The sequence below is a fragment of the Acartia tonsa genome, chromosome 8 (assembly GCF_053477335.1).
Source record: "Acartia tonsa isolate MP-2025a chromosome 8, ASM5347733v1, whole genome shotgun sequence".
NCBI lineage: Eukaryota > Metazoa > Arthropoda > Copepoda > Calanoida > Acartiidae > Acartia > Acartia tonsa.
The window spans coordinates 16,560,304-16,578,816 of record NC_137267.1 but is presented as its reverse complement, the minus strand read 5'-3'; the positions used below and the strand labels follow the sequence as shown (position 1 = coordinate 16,578,816).

General features: G+C 29.9%; 1 protein-coding gene across 1 annotated transcript in view; it reads left to right on the top strand.

Moving 5' to 3' along the window:
- LOC145326124 (uncharacterized) overlaps positions 1 to 18,513 on the top strand; it is a 102,950-nt gene that overhangs the window by 69,771 nt on the left and 14,666 nt on the right. The window contains exons 9-11 of the mRNA XM_080169239.1: positions 3,139 to 3,204; positions 4,707 to 4,796; positions 5,078 to 5,189. Of these exons, the coding sequence (XP_080025365.1) occupies positions 3,139 to 3,204; positions 4,707 to 4,796; positions 5,078 to 5,189 (268 nt within the window). The remainder of the gene's footprint in view (positions 1 to 3,138; positions 3,205 to 4,706; positions 4,797 to 5,077; positions 5,190 to 18,513) is intronic.

Here is an 18,513-nt window from a genome sequence, read left to right as displayed (position 1 = left end):
TGATGAGAACATTATTTAAAAACTTATATATATTAAACAAATAGAATAGTGTCCTTTAAATTTGTTTTAGAATAGACAGAATAATGCATAATACTTAGAAATTCGCCAAGCTAAATTATAAACCAAAAAGGTCAATACAAAACTACAGTCTTTAGTCTCGTCTTTAAACAAAATGGTATCATTTCTAATGTTTAACAAGGAAGAAATCATTAGAAAAAAAAAGTTAATATAGTTAAACAATTTTGTTAAATAACAGTAACAACACCACAAATCTTTCTAAACAGACAGCCATTAATGCATTCAGTTATTTTGGTGAGACGAAATTAAATTGCAGTGATGGACGATAAATTGTTAAAATTGCACTTAAATTATTAAAATTCAGTTGCAAAATTTAAAAACAATGCAAATTTTTGCTAAAAAAATATCATTTTAAAACAATTAAAATTTTTGTGGTAAATCATTTTTTAACAGAAACGTATTTTTTTTTACAAAAAATGACCTATTTTCTAAATAAAAGTTTCAAAAATGCCAAAAGCGAGAAATTTTGTGTAACAAAGAAATGTTTGAACCTTTGTCAACACGAGAAAAAAATATGGTTATTCGAGCATGAGTTTTTTTTGTGTTAGATTTCATTTTGTATGTAGTGTTGACATATTTTTTTGTATCGTAGCTACTCTATGAGACTATGAGTGTTAAATTATCAGGAGGGGGGAGCCATTAGACTGTAAATTTTAATGGTCCCCAAAGTTTTAAAAACTAAAAATTTTGATTGGCTAGTACAAACTTTTCAACTAATAACTTTTATCAACAGAAGGGTTTATTTTGTTTTTCCTTACAAACATTTTTAATTAAATCTTTCAGCCAATATTTTTATTTGTACTTAGTGGGGAAAATAGATTATCATCCATTGTCTTATCGCTTAAGATCCCAGGGCTTAACAATGAACATGTAACAGAGACAAGTTGTACGCTTTCAAATAGCCTAATTTCAAGGCTTATAATCTTGTAGGTGCGGTACTGTGCTTTATTACTCACTGGGTATTTTTATTACTTTAAGTTGGATAAGACGATTGAGTAATAAACGAGAATGTGCAAATCCATACCAGCATAGGCTTAAATATTAACCAGTTAAGTCAATAAATCATTATATATGTATGACATTAATATTTTCAAATCATGGTTATATTTAATTAAAATCAACCTACAAAACCCAGAAAGACAGATAAACTAATAAAGAGTAGCTGCGCTACTAAAATGCATTGGTTTGTCCATTTAGAAAGCTATATAACAAAACGTATGATAATAACATTTGAAAAGAAACTATGATAAGTATACGTCTTGAGATTGCAAAAATATTTATAATATTTATACTTTTTGGTCAAAATATTTAATCATCAGTGAGAACATTGGACTGTAAATTATACTTTAAACCAGTTTTCTCATAATTTTCAAAAAACTTCCATCAATTCTTGATTGGATGGTACAAACTTTTCCATCAATAGTTTCAATCTACAGAAAGGGAAAAATTTGCTGTCTTTGGGGATGTATATCAAATTATCTTCCATTATCTCATCCTTTAAGATCCTGTACAAGTAATACAACTAAATGTTTGTTACCATATATAATTATGATGGAAAAAGTGTATAATTTTACCACACAAATACATTTTTTCAAGGATCTGAAGGGATAAGCTGATAACAAATTTATGTACATCCCCAATGATGATAAACTAAATTACAGTAATACTATTAATTTGAAAGTTTGGACTCTGCTAGATTTAGCCAATCAGTACCCAAAGTTTTTAATACAGCATTTAGAGTATTTGTTTACAAAACTTTAAGTATACTACCAATTCCAGAAAATTCTCAAAAAAATATGATTTGTCTAAAAAAATGTCATTTTATGACCACCAAAGACGATTTAAAAATTCTAAATTGAAAAGGAATTATAAAATATATTTAAAAAGTCTGTCTGTCAAAATGATTTTTTAGGCTTTTGAAAAGAAGACTTATTGTTTACACTCTTTCCACCAATTTGACATTTTTATGATTTGTATGGTCCAGGGCCTATAAAACAGTGGTTTGTCTGTGTCTCTAAAGGTTCATCAAATTTTAAACTTTGCTTATTGGGTTTTTCATCTTATTTTTCAAATTATTTTTGTGTTGATTACGCGACTAAGGGATAAAGGCAAAGAAAATTGGAGGATAAATTAATATAAAATAATGCTAAAATAGTACTATTCCAATCATAATTCAATCTAACAAATGACATAAAAAAGAGTGTATAAACCTTGTGGGGTAGTATCAAATAAAATCCATTGTCCTTTCTTTCTGATGCATTTATGAGTCTATAGATGAAGGGACAGTTGGCTTTCTTATAATCAATAAAAAGGCATAGGATATCATTAGACTAATCTTGTTTGAATCAAATTCAAAATAAAGAGATAAAAAAGGATTAAATAGAAATAAATGTAAAAATGTAAAATAATTCTTATCTTTTACTACATAAAGCTTTGATTTAAAATGTTTAAAACTTTAAATGTAAAGGCAAATAAACAAGGATGACAACATCAATAAGTAGCAAAGCTTACAAAATATAGATGAACCAACGGACAATGTTAGTTATAGAGCAGCTTTTTAGTTGTTATAGAAATAAAAATAAAGAGAGAGAACATGTGATAATTTATAGAAAATCACGAAGCCTTTATATAAAAATAGTATTTTTGTTTTCGAAGCATGAACAACAGACCAAGTAACTAAGAAAATTATAAACTAGACGAACAGACAATTGTAATAATAAAGTAACTTCGCTAATAATTTTGCTATAGAGCTACTGCTAATAAAAAATAAAAATATGACTTATAAATTTTGGAAATGTAGTAAATTACTCAATGTTTATGACGTTTTTGACAAAGCTATATAAAAAAATCGGTCTTAGCATACGTTTGACTTAATCATCAAATTTGAGAGACTTTTATTAGATTTTCAACCAATGATAATCTTCTGTAGTTGTAATTTTGTTTATTATAATTGGGAGTATACAACAATTTATCGTTCATCGTCTTATCCCTTGATGAATAAAACTTATTTTTTTTATATTTACCATTCTCATTGTTTTAAAATATTATTTTATTTTTCAGGATAAAGTGTACAGTAAAGATTCCTGTTCTGAGGCTGAATATAGTTCTGTTTACTCGGTTCTACAGGTTAGCAAGTTTTACGATCCACAGGCGATTCTTTCAATATTTTTTTTTATAATTCTTAATAAATCTCTAAGCCTAGTATTATTTTATGCTTTTTTGTTAATTCTACAAAGCAACGACGTTGGAATGGAGTCAGAGAATAAGGGGGGGTTAGGTTGTGGCAACGCCCTTTAAGAGTTGATTCGTCGTATTTTTAAAATGGCGCTTGATAGGTTATTTCAGGTTAGGTTTGGTTATATTGGGTTAGGAGATTGCCCATCGGGGTTAGGCAATTGGCTTCGCAGGGGCTAGAAATAGGAGAAAAGCTGCTGTGAAAAAACGCAGAATCGCCCCTTAAGGAGCGTTGCCACGAAAGGGACTACCAAAATTCGTTGAGGCTTAAAAGCTTACGGAACTTTAATTAAAACTTTTTCTCAAAAATCATTTTTAAACAGAAGGTGTAATTTTTATAATAATTGGGGGTGCACATTAATTTATCGTCCATTGAAGACCCCTGCGTAGAAACACAACACTGTTAGAGTTTACTATCCGTCTTTTTTAACTTAAGAACAAATTAAATAAAAGCTTAGCTTCAAAATCTAAGTTATTAAGAAACGTGAAAGAAGTAAAATGAGCTTCAATTGTTGGCCAAAATAGGGTCAGTTTAGGCTGTAAAAATAGAGGCATAATAAGAATTTGTAGAAAAATACTGCAGTAAAATAAGCTTTAAAATGTCATTCTTTAACAAAAATAAGACTGTAAAATAGGTTTTATAGTAATTTTTCAATAGCCATGAAAAATGTTTCGTAAAATTTACAGAACACTTTTGTTTGATATTAAAATAATCTGTTGGCAGAATAGTTTCTCTTTAAGTCTCTTTGTCGGTATTTTAGTTTAAGTTCCTAATCAAACACTTGTATGCTATTGTTTATTTTGTTTGTTTGTCCGTTATGGTCTCCACCCACTGAACCGATTGAGTCCTCCATTTAAGGGAAGATTCACATAGTTTTGTGCTTTTTTATTTTAATATTCAAAGTTACTTCTCCCTCTCCCCCTTTTAGTGGCACATCCAATAACAATTAAGAGAAAACTTAAAAGTGGCGATTGCTGATTATTTTCATCATACTGTGTATTTAAATGACATTATGACTATAGTAATTAGATGATCAATTTCTAATTGGGTCATTAGAAACACAGTGCTGGAACAGTCCAATCACATTTACGGCTAAAAATTGTACATATGTAAGTACGGACGGGCAATTATTTTTCCAGTATGACTTCAAAACCGATTAATATCCGCTGGATTAGATAGGCTCTCAGCCATCTATAGCATCGTTTTACATACATTTTCCCACGAACATTAAAATAAAAATCATAAATAACCATTCTTTATTTCATTCACTTAAGGAGTCAGCTGTATAAGCTTGAGTTTGATAAAACAAATTCTTCCACGGTTAAAAATTCCTTTTTGTTTGGATAAATTATCATTCCTAATTGACCATCTAATGTAACAAATCTATTTTTAGGATAGTGAACGCGAATACAGTACTGTGTACGGGCGTACTCAGGATATACAAGGACGTGGATTTGCAAGTCCACAACAGCTTGAACAATATGTAAGTACCCATTCAAAAATATTTTATAAGTGCGGCACTTTCTTCCAGAAAGTGAAGGAATATTGAACAATAAAATAAACTGGTACCCAAAGTTTTGTGAACATGTTCTCTTTTTCTTTACATTGAAAAACTTTTGGAACTTTTTCCTAGGCTGTATAAACCTTCAGTGTTTAAAATTTTACTCTGGGTAATTTTGATTATTATAATTGGGGATATATATTATCATACAATTAATCCCTCAAGATCCAAGCATTTAAAAAATGATAATGTTGTTGTTTTAGGCTGAGTTGTTGAGTATATGTGGTGAAAATATTGAAACTCTGGTGGAAATTCTGCAGAATCTTGACCTGCGGGATCCTTTAGTCTCTAGAAGAAAAGGCAGAGAACTAAGAAGTAAGTTTTATGTTGGCTACGCTGCTTCGTAGTTATGCATTGCTGCTTTGTACTTGTTCGCAATTTTTTTTTTTTGATCAAAAACTAATATTTAATTTGTATTGGGAAAAAAATATTTGTGAGGAAAAAGGTATGGATTCAAAAAATTAGAAATTGAAGATAAATTGATGTACATTGTATCCACAATAATGATAAACAAAATTAATTCGAAAAAATATTCAGAAAGATTTCGTGATTTTGAGGGGCAACGCTTCATAGTAATGAAGACCTTTGTATCTGCCCAAATATTATTTTAGATTTATTTTGCTTGTTGGCTATACCTTATTCCTGATAACATACAAAAAACGTGTCTGTCCATAATAAAATAAAGGAAATATTAATTGGTTAAACTCAAGACTGATGAGGGTGCAATGTCCACCGAAATATATTTCAATAAATAGCTGGGAAGTATCAAAGACTTTTTCACTTAGTGAATCTATCAATATGTTTTTGTTGCGTAAAATAGCATTAAACCTGTCTATGTTCTCCCTAAAAACTTGAATTAAAATTGTAGTAAAAAAGGCCATAGCTGAAATTTACCGACACAACGTTATACTTATGCCAAAGCCTCTAAAATTTTACTTTCATTCGCCTCATTGTTTGGACTTAACTTTTTGTTGTCTGCGTTTTTGTTTATCCAACTGAATTATTTATTTATTGCATTCGGAAACCTACCTTTATTTGTGTGGGTTTAGGTCAGCAAAATCAACATAAGATATTTTTTATTTTTATTGCTGTGGATTTTTAACGTTTAGGCTGCTTAATGTTAAGATAATATGTCAAAACTTAGTATTACTTATAGCTGTTGATTATCAAATGATTGGCTGGCTTAAGATACCCTGAAAAAATAACGGCTAAAGCTGCTTAAAAAAAGTTATAAAAAAAAAATACTTTGTTAAGTTATAACACACCATTTAACCCTGTCTAATCATGAATGCGGTCGTCTGATAAATAATAACGTTAGTAGTATAGCTCATATTAAAGCAAGAAATGTCCGTCCGTCCTTCCTACTGTCTATTCGTAGGAAGTAAACAATATCAAAAGTTCTGTTCTAATAGGGAGAGACTAGACACTAGACTTATATGCTTGTACCCAAAATTTAATTAACACATTCTATTAATTGTGGTCTCAAAAAAACTATTGCGCACATTAATATTGATTGGTTCGTACAGTTACAGAAGGATCAACATTTGTTTCTCATTATTATTATTATGAATGTATCGTCCATTGTCTTATCCCTCAATTTCTTTTTTTGCTGCGTCAATATTGTACATTTTTGTCCTGTTTACGTTTGTCTTTTTGTCTCTTTTTCCTCCAGCCTTTTTGATTTTAGAGACAATGCACAACTCTTTGAAAATAATTTTAATATTTAATCATGCAATTCAAACAATAATAACCTTTTTATTAATAGAGCAGATTTTCTTTAAATGTCTGTAAAATTATTTGAACTAAGCTAAATGATTATATCTCGTTTTTTATCGATGGATTTATGAATTTTGTAAGCATTGACTAAAATTGTATGAATTTTGAAAGAAAAGTCAATTGATTAAAAAGCACATTTACCTCTTTGTTAATTAAAGTTGTAACGTTTGGACACTGCTAGGTTGGGTTAACCAATAAAGATTCAATAAAGTACCCAAAGTTTTAAAGCTAACGAATGATAGAACGTACGTGTTTAACCCTTACAGCTCGGGCCCCAATTCCGACCTTAATAGATCGGGGGGGGGGGGGGGGGGGGCTCCAAGAGCCCCCCCCCTCTATCTCGGCTCCTGTTACAGATAAAGACGTAAAATTTTTTTCTGGTGGTTCATGTGTATTTTTAGAGAAAATTACTTTTTCTAGTCATAGCAGCCAGGCCGCTCTTTAGCCGCTTTTTAGCGGCCAGCCGCTAAATTTTAAAACAGCTGTAGAGCGGCCAATTTTTTAGCTAGGATGACCAAATTTTAGGACGAACTTTTATTTTTCATAACAAAAAAATTACTTTTTCTGATCATCGCCAAAAAACGGCAAATAACGGAAACCGCCATTTTCGGCGGTTACGGCGGTAAAACGGCGGTTGGCGGCACCGATTAATATTTTTATCTGTTTGATGTTGCTCAAGGATTTACCAAAAAAATTTATAGGACTCTAGCTATAATAGAAGCCACGATATTCATGATATATGTCTGTAGTAAAAGCCGGACAAAAATCGGTCATAAAGTCGGTCAGGGAGCGGTCAAACGGTCATAACACATTTTTTCTCAGAAGGTCATTGATATCTAAGTATTCACCAAAAAAATTTTAGGTTTCTCCTTATACACAAAAGTCATAATGTAGAAATTAAGATTTTTTTAGAATTTTTTTCTAATTTTGGTGCTACCCAACCGACTTTGACCGGACACCACGACCGACACAGACCAGATCTCCTAATAAAATCAACTCTTGCCGACGTATAATTACTAAACTTATAAAGTCATGAAGTCACAGCACTCCATCTTACTTACAAAAAAAATAAGATTGAAAAAACTAGAGGGGGGGGGGGGCTCTTGGAGCCCCCACCCCCCGATCTGTAAGGGTTAAAAATCTTTGGGTACCAGTATAATATACAGTCCCTTCACTCATATTCCTAAGATTTTATAATTGAATGTTTTATGCGAAGCATTCCTATTATCAAGTCCTAAAAATATAATGTCCTTAAACAGTATCCTGTATTTAAGAAATTTTGAAACAAATTTACCTAAAATTTTGTTTAGACTTAAACATTTATATTCTGCTTGTTCAGTTCTGACACTCTACAATTTATATTCGCTTCTTCCACCGTTTTAGAGCCCTGCTTTTATGGATGTTGTCATCCTATTTAGTATACATATAAAAATTATGTGTTTTAATATCTGTTATGGATTTTGTAAAGCTGCTAATCTTTATTTTGATAATAATAATTTTGACATGATACAATTAGTTTTCCCCAAACCTTGTAAATTAAAATTATACGTGTCAAATTAAATATTTTAGATGCCCCTAAGTACTAGATGTCCCCTAAATTACACAATTCTATACAATATTTCAGGGATCTCTAAGTGATAAGACAATGGACGATAAATTGTGATACTATATATGTATAGTATAAATAAAAGCTTGGAACAAATAATCAAGATTGGATTAAAGTACCCAAAGTTTTCAAGCAAACAATAGGAGAACGGTGCCAGTATAATTTTCGACCCTTCTTCCATGACAAGAGTAGAGTGTGCCGTGATTTCCTTATATTTATCACATTATCAAAACAACAGATCCGCAATTATTAAAACAGCCTAAACTGCCTATTCGCCTTCGCTTTTCTTTAAGCATTAAACAAATTCATCTTAAATTGCTTTTGATTCTTTTTCTAATATGTAAGTTTATGCGGATGTGATAATTTGAGTGGAAGTGAAAACACACCCCCTATACAATAATATATAAATACTTTGGGTCTATCATTATCTAACTCAATTGTGCTACAGTCATGAATAGGATTTGTATATGAGTTACAAATTGAAATCTTATTTCACTCAAAGTTTTTTAAACAACTTCTCCCATTCGTTGTCTTAAAAACTTAGGATATGAACTAGAAATGCTATTTTTTTTCTCAAAAATTGCATTTTATAGAAGGGATATATTTGTTTATCATCATTCTGGATCTATTTAATACTTCTCCCATTGTCTTATCTCTAAATATCCATGTAGCTTGCAAATATTTAGGGTAAGAAAGGGATGTAGAATTACTTATCTCTTTGTCCTGATATTCTAAAGGCTTATTTAATGACCATAGAGACACTACAATATTGTTATTATTAGTAGCGAAGCTACTCTACTTGTCTTCATATATCTACGTTCGAAATATTTGCTAGAAAAATGCTTCTATCCGTGATTATTTCAATATATTAATTTCCTTAAACAATTGGTATCTTCTCTAGAAATAACTTATTCAGTGAATCTGTCCTTAAAATTATTATAAGTTATAATTTTAGTTTCTGTACAGCTGTTGCTTATTAAGGTTGTCATCCTTGTTATTATTTTATTTATCCATTTATAACTTTCTAAACTGGACTCCTACTAAGAAAAGGATAGCCGTGAGATAAATATTCTAGAACAGGTCGGATAAAGATTTTAAATAAGGATTTGAAGGAATAAGACAATCCTTATACTAAAGTAACAGGATGTCTGTGTGTTTGTCTGTGTTTTTGTGTTTGTACCGAAGGATCTCGCTAACCGCTGAACCGATCGGGTTCTCCTTAACAGGGTAGCTTCTCATAGGTCCCCGGATGGTTTATAACTATTTTTGGGGAGAGTACCACCACCCTCCCAAGAGAAATCGCCCCTAGAAAAAAATTATCCCACCCAATTTTTTTAAAACTTTTCTTTTCAAATCTAAAATAATAAATTAGGTTATCAAATTCGACTCTCCCCTCCTCAAGTGCCTCTAGAGGCCTCTAGGGGCGTAGCCACTAGTGGAAGATAAAATGATACAGACACATAATTATAAGGAAAACAGTAAAAGTGTCGAACTATGACGTCAAAAAAAATTAATAATTAACCAATAAGAAGCCAGTATTCACTGTGGAAAAATATATAGCGGCCTCTCAATATTGGTTAATTGTTATTTTTTTCTGACGTCATAGTTCGACACTTTTACTGTTTTCATTATAAGAAATCCTTGTGTAGGATAGAAAAATCGGTCGACAAGTTTTTACTTTGCTAGCTTGTTCCAATCAATCAAGATTTACAAATTTCAAGCCAATGCATGAGATAACATGTTTATAAAACTTTAGGGACCAGTAACTAGGATTAATTCTATGGACTGTGCTGTTATCATATTTACATAATAATGTCTTTATCAATATACTAGCAGCTTTGCCCCAAGAGGAATTTTTTTTAAAAGTGGTGGTGCAGCACCAATGTTTTAATTACATGCATCTGAATAAAAAAATGGAAGGAGGGATTTTTCCTATCCCCCAAGAAAATAGCCTAAAACCACCACAGGACTAGCAGGTCTATTCCCTGAAGAGTAGAATCCGATCGGTTCTGTGGGACATACATCATTCTACTTTGTATTATAGATAAAAACTTTTAAGTCATAGGTATTGAAATTTATTGATATAGTCATTATTAATAATGTATAGCATGTCTACAATATGTCAATTATAACCACTTTTATTTATTATCAAATATTCGACATATTTATTTCTGGTGTTTCTGGGAGTGTTTATTTGTCCTTTGAGATCAAAGGAACCAGCTTTTTCGCCCCTTCATAGCATTTTTAAACTTTCAGCCTTCGAATAATTAATAATGTTGTTTACTGTATTGCTAAATAATATAATTAAATATGTTTCCTTAACAAAGTAATAAAGTCAATTTTAAATGATTTTTTTCAAGTATAAAAATAATTTATAACAAGGATATCAACATCAGAAAAAGTGATGTTTATCATATCATGTAAAATAGTAATAGAGCAATGAATTTTTTTTAGAGATGCAATGCTCATTACATTGTGTTTTATCGTAACAGGAATCCCTTTTAAGATTAAAATTATGTGTAAATTCTTTGACACTTTCAATATTATACCCAATTTTCACTTGAATCTTCAAGATACGAATTCAGCAGGACGATTCTAACATACTAAGCCATCCGTTAAAGACATTTTAAATACATACAAGAATATGAAAATATAGAGAAGCTTCACTATAAAAGATAAATTATATGTTAACACGAAACTTTCTATTTATAAAGTTGTATTATATGATTATTTCACCATCAAGTAGAAACCAAAATCTTTATATACAACTATTATTTGTTACACTCTGATGAATACTATTCTTTACACTGTAAAAAAATGTTAAAAATTGATTGTATGATAATTGATATCTTTAAAAATCTTATTTATAATCAGAATAAAATAAACATTGATATATTATTACTTGGATCTTATACCGGATTTTTATGTTCTATAATAGAGTTAAATATGCAGATATGAATTAAACTTTTAATAGCATTACTTTAGGGTTATATTCCCATAGACTTTTTAAACTTTCGTATACTTTGGTCTTCTATGTTTCGGTCTTAATAAGTGGAAACCTAATATTGCAAAAAAAAATGCAGAATTGCGAAATGCACGAAAATGCACGTACCTTTCTTTCATAGCCAAGCACCTTGTAATCTTAAATACAACTTCATCTTTAGAAAGATTTTTTTACAGTGTTTAATATCTATAAAGTATTAGAAATTTTAATACATAATGAATCATGTAAAAAACTTGTAACAAGGTACATTTTTGACATGCTTTAGGTTTTTTTATCATTAATAAACGGGACAAGGGTTAGTTCAACGCAGAGATCATAAGAGATTAGATTATGAATAAAAGTACCCAAAGTTTAAAAAGAAACCTTCAAATTATTTGGCTGAAAAATTTGTTCAAATAGATTTTGCTAGTTCCAATATCAAAAAATAGTATACTAGAAGAATAGTAGAATAGCTGCTTTATCGAAATATTGTTTACCCCCTGAATTGAACATTGATATTCCACAAGCATATATAAAAGGCTTAAATTTGATGATATCAGACCAAATATCTTAATCTTAACCATTCAGCCTCTTCAATAATAACAAGTTTTTGACATATTTTTGGCTCCATGGTTGCGGTATAACCAAATTATAATAGAGGTTAGTTAGAGCGATCGCGATTGTTTTATATAGTTTTTAGATGGTCTATTAGTAATTTGGTCAATTGGTTATGAATTTCTAATAAGTTACATTGCCCTATTAGATAAAAACGCACATGATAAAAAAAAAACTTTAGCTAATAAATTTTTAATAAAAATGCGCATTTTTTATTCATGTTTGGTGATATTTTAGAAAGAAAAACTAAAACAATCCAAATACATAATAAAAGCATTTTTGTAGTATGACTTAAGTGAGCAAGCAGTTTCCGAGATATTTTTGTGATCTAACCCTTAAACACAAAATTGCTTTTAGTAGAAATACATTTAAAAATAAAATATCGACTATGCAATTTAAAACTAATTCGTCTATTGGAATCAGCCAGCATGATACAATTATAGAGTTGAGAGAAAGTTTTTGGTGGATTTTGACACCTTAATCATTTGCTGAGTCTTCAAGTAAATGTTGCTTTTCAATATACTATAAATTTTAGGGTTAAAGGGGGATGAACCCTTATATATTTTTTTATTTTACTAACCGCGGAAAGCTGTCAATTATAAGATGCGATATTTAGCACTTATTGTCAGATAAGTAAAGATTTTGAAAATTATTCTATGCAAAAATGTTAAAAATGGATGATTATAGATTTTACATGGTAATAAATATTACAAAGAGAACAAAAATGAAAACTACAGGGATCTAAAAGCATTTGACAATAAATTTATGTATTTCTCCAATCAAAATGTACACTGCTGGTTTGTACTACACAATCAAGTTCCAAATATATAGTCACAAAAGTTATTGGGCATTGACGGCTAAATCTTATTTTACCACAATATGGTAGAATTTCACTATTGTGACATTGGGGAGAAGATAATTTATCAACAATTGTCCTATCCTTGAAACCCTGAAAAACACTGTATTGAATAATAATTGAATTAATCTTTGAGTTGAACAATGAAGACCTTTCGCCATCAGTTTCATTCATGACGTCCATACCGACCAACATTTAATTTTTTAAATTAGAATTAAAATAAATTTTAAAAAATCAGTACAAATGATATAGTTTAATACTGTTCGCATTTTTAGCGTTGGTTATTGTGTTTCTAAGCATTTAAAGTTATTCCTTATTGTTACAGGCATCATCATGCGATTTTAATGAAAATACTCTATTTCAATTAAATTATTTGCTGTGTTGTCAGCAAACTGCAATTGGCAATTACATGTCCGTTATGAATAGAGAGAGAGTGCTTGCTGATATTGCATTCAGTTTAGCGAATTTTAAATTGCAAACACAGTAAATATATATATATATATAAAGTCTAGATGATCAATATCTTAATTGGACTAGTAGTAGCACAGTGTAGTGACAGTCCAACCACATTATTGGTTATAAAGTGTTCAAATTTGGTAGAGAATGTAGTTTATTTTCTTTTCATCAATATTAAATGTCAGCTTTTTCAGATATGATAATTTCTTTAAACCAATGTTTGTTAAAAATGCTTTTAGAAATCAACGAATTATTGTGTCTGATTAACCATCCAGATTTCAAAATCTATTGCCAAACATATTCTGTTAACACGTTTGCACGACTTCAGTGACAAAGGATCATTCATTTTTTTTTCAATTTGTGAAATTTGTTGTGATTTTCAAATCATAGCTTTTTTTATACTTGTGATGCAGTCAATTAGACAAAAAGCTCTACTTTTAAATTATTAAAATCATTTTTCAAACCTTGCTTGAGAATTCCTGTTAAAGTAAGACATAATCCTTTACAGGAAGCCTGTATTTCAACTTTTGGTCTATTTAAGGAAAAGTAAAAGTATCCTCACAATTTAAAACTTCGATTGAAATTAATTCTATTTGTATGAAAAATGAATGAATAATTGTTTGCATGTTTGTCAGCTAATAATGAACTGTGTCGGGAGAAAGATGTTTGGCTATTTTAATTGATTTGAAACATGTAATATTTGTGTATGACACTAGATTTAGTCTCCTTAGTTTTAATCATTTTCTATGTGTCAAGCTTTTTTTTAAATTTGTAAATTTTACATCTTTGTATTTAAGGTACTAAAGGCAGTATTTATAAAAAAAAAAAACTATTGAAGGGGTTAGATTTAACGTTGATTATGTCTTCCTTTTTTTACTTATCAGTATTTCAACAAAATTATTATTTTAAACAAACAAATAATACATGATTCTTATAAATTAAAGTTTCAGTATATATGTCTCTATTTCTGACAATTTGATTTGATGCATTTCTACAGACTGTCATGACACATATTTAATAAGCTTATTAATTCATTTCATGTAGTTGTGTCAACATTCCCCCCCCCCCCCTTGAACCCCCTCACCATACACATTACACATGTTGTAGACGTGTAGTTCTAGCCGTTTTAGAGATCTTAGTGAACATAGCCATACAACTTAATCAGTGCAAATGAATTATGCATGATTTGATATTGGTTTATTTCATGATGATATTTAATCAATTTGTACTATACGTAATAATAATTAGAGTTGCAAAAATTTTCATTTTTTAGAATGAAGTTTTTCTAGAACTAAATATTTTGTTTATCATAATCACACTAGTCGCCGGAAGGAAAAAGCAGTTTTTTGAAACAGGCTCTCTGAGATTATTACAGATTCTGATATATACATATATAGACTGATGAAAAATGAAAAAAACGAAATCAAAAGCGTTCCTTCTTGGGAGAAAATCCGGGAAAAAGATTTTAGCTATTATTAACCTAAAATTCACATTGGCAAGCCTGCAAGGAAATATACAGACATTTTAAACATGTCATTGCTCAGCACCTAGAAGTGGTATACAAATGCTACACATATTATTGGAAAGCTCATAACCTCTAGTTTTCATATTGGTATATAACGTTTTTGTACTATTTTTAGTTTTTGATCTATCCTCTGAAGTATACTCAAGTTTTAAAAATGCAGTTTTTCTTGAATTTTAAGTTTGATACTTGTTACACAAACCTTTTTAAAATTATATTGCTTAGCACCTAGGAGTTATATAATTATTTTATATAGGTATATTTGTATATTTTGGGTGCATTTAATTTTAGATTAATTAAAAATAGTCTTTGAAATGTGTATAGTTTGACATTGTAGTAAGAACCAAGGAGGGAGGGGGGGGGGGTAGTTTATACACTTATAGGCAATGAAATTCAGTATAAAATTTTGCTCTGAATGTTTTTGGGCTTGTTGTTATAGTTATTAACCCAATTCTCTATGTAAGATCTCTTATGTGATTAAATCTACCAGTAAAAATATTGAAAATTAAATTTTAGCACTATCCTTCTAGGGGCTAGTAGGGTAAAACAGCTCCAAAACACTGAAATCTAAGGTCTGAGCTTATTTTTAGAGATATCAAACAAATTTTTTTAATGTAAACTTTTATTTGCATAATTGAGCTAAGTAGCCAGTAAAGATTTCATTTTGCCACTTTCCTTCTTGGGGCTAGCGGGATATATGCTCCCCCAAAACACTAAAATTATATTTTTAAAGATATCAAGTTAGTTTTTTTAATTTAAAATTTATTCACATAGCCACTAAAGATTTAATTTTAACACTTTCTTTCTAAGGTCTAGTGGGGTGAAACACCTTCAATTGTAAAATTATAAGATCCAAGGGGGGGAGGGGGGGTAGTTTATATACTTATAGGCAATGAAATTTAGTATTAAATATTGCTCTGGATGTTTGTGCTTGTTGTTATAGTTACCAACCTGATTATTTTTGTAAAATCTCTTACATGATTAAATCTACCAGTAAATCCCAAGTTTGGCACTTGCCTTCTAGTGGGGTAAAACTGCCCCCAAAACTACTAAAACTTTAGTTCTTGGCTTTAATACAAAAAATTGGGCTGATTTTATTAATGAAAACTTTTTTTCAAATAACTAAACTAAATAATCATTTATTAAAGTTCAACATGATATCTTTGAAAATAAGCTCAGAACTCATAATATTTGCATTTGGGGGATGTTTTACCCCACTAGACTCTAGAAGGAAAGTGCCAAAATGAAATCTGTAATAGCTACTTAGTTCAATTATGTGAAAAATGTTTACATTAGAAAAATTAGCTTGCTATCTTTAAAAATAATCTCATAGCTTATAATTTCAGTGTTTTAGGGGCTTTTTACCCCCACTGCCCATAGAAGGAAAGTGACAAAAACAGGTAAATCCAATCAAATAAAAAAAATGTTAAAAAAGAACCATTTGATGACTGTAACAACAAGTCCAAACAGCCAGGGCAAAATATTTAGTGGCTATGTATCTCAATTATGTGAATAAATTTTAAATTTAAAAATCATCTTGATATCTTTAAAAATAGGCTCATAACTTATAATATTTGTGTTTTGGTTGGTGTTAAAACCCAATAGTAGAAAAGAAGCAAAATGAAATCTTTAGTGACTATTTAGCTTAGTTATGCAAAACAAAGAATTCAAAAAATTAGCTTGATATCTCTAAAAATAAGCTCAGACCTTAGATTTTAGTGTTTTGGAGCTGTTTTACCCCACTAGCCCCTAGAAGGATAGTGCCAAAATATAAAATTCAATATTTTCACTGGTAGATTTAATCATATAAGATATCTTACAAAGATAATCAGGTTAATAACTATAACAACAAGCCCTAAAACATCCAGAGCAAAATTTTATACTGAATTTCATTGCCTATACGTGTATAAACTCCCCCCCCCCCCCCTCCCTCCTTGGTTCTTACTACAATGTCAAACTATACACATTACAATTTACAAAGACTATTTTTAATTAAGCTAAAATTGAATGTACCCAAAATATACAAATATACCTATACTAGAGTTGGCTCGATATAATTATCTCCCTATTGGCTAGTTTTCTATATGCATATCTATTTCTCAATAAATCTATTTTCCTCACCCGGCATTACTATCTAAAAGAAAGTAAATATTCAATAATTTAAATGATTTTTAAATGATTTTTTAAAATTATATTTTTTTCTTTACATTACCATCACCAAAGGGTTAATGATGATGATTACAATTTTAGTTTAATATTTGAACACACAAAATGTCGCCACAATCGAATTCTTTTAAAACATAGTTTTCTTAAATTTATCATATTATAAATTTAAATTTTCTTTTTTATGATTAGAAATTAAATACATCAATATAAGGTAAATAGCAACATGAAATGAAAAAAATGAAATTATTTTTAATAAAGTAAAATAATGGGTCTTATCGTTCTGGGCAATGAGAGTTTATTATGGATTACTGGAGCACTATGAGTTTTAATAATACATTCCTTGGAAAACTTGAGCTCGTTTATAGACATTTATTTCCTATATAGATCTGACATGGATCTTGAAGCAATTAAGCAGGCCGTTTTGTACATGTTAAAAATTGGAAGATTTCATTAAATAAAAGTAATCGCAAATATACTTAGTAAATAAAATAATTATATAACTCCTAAGTGCTAAGCAATACAATTTTAAAAAGGTATCAAACTTAAATTTAAGAAAAACTGCATTTTTAAACTTGAGTATACTTCAGAGGATAGCTCAAAAACTAATAATAGTACAAAAACTTTATATACTATTATAAAAACTAGAGGTTATGAGCTTTCCAATGGGATAAGTAGCATTTTTATACCACTTCTAGGTGCTGAGCAATGACAAGTTTATAATGTCTGTATTTTTCTTTGCAGGCTTGCCAATGTGCATTTTAGGTTAAAAATAGCTAAAATCTTTTTCCCGGATTTTCTCCCAAGAAGGAACGCTTTTGATTTCGTTTTTTTCATTTTTCATCAGTCTATATATGTATATATCAGAATCTGTAATAATCTCAGAGAGCCTGTTTCAAAAAACTGCTTTTTCCTTCCGGCGACTAGTGTCAGGGGTGTGTATCTTATTCTAATACCTGATTAAAAGTAAAAGTTATTTTCTATTTTACGTTAACGTGGATCAATTGTATAAATAATTGTGGATCATGGAACGCAGTAGCTTCTCTCATATTTCTAGCCCCTGCAGGGGGCTCTAACCCGGAGTGGAAATCATTAACATTTACTTAACCTAACATAAAATAACCTATCAAAATTTAATTTGAAAATACGACGAAACACGCTACTTCTTTTTCTTTCCATGATCTATAAGTAGCTGCGTTACTCTAAACAAAGTAAAATGTTAAATGATTCCCTGTGGTTTAACAAAATACCAAATCTCATGTTGACACCCATCAAACAACCAGTTTCCCTCGGTTTCCCCTTTTCAAAATATATCATACCTCTAGGCAGGGAAGATGTGGTATCGGGAAGAAAAAAGGAATTAATTTGAAAGTGGATGCAAAGAATATACTTGACAGTATGGCTTCGAAACCGATTAATATCCGCAGGATTAGAACCAGTTACTGAAAAACCATGTATCGTATTGTATTATAGACACTTTCCACGAATAATAAAATAAAAATTATAAAATTAAAACCTGTTTTGTTAGCCCAGTCATTCTTCCCCTCGGGTCTAACAAAACTGGAAAAAAACATATGATTTTAATTTTATTGTCCGCGGAAAGCTGTCTATAATACGAAGCGATAAATAAACTAAAAAATTTAATTCATCCCATTTATTCTT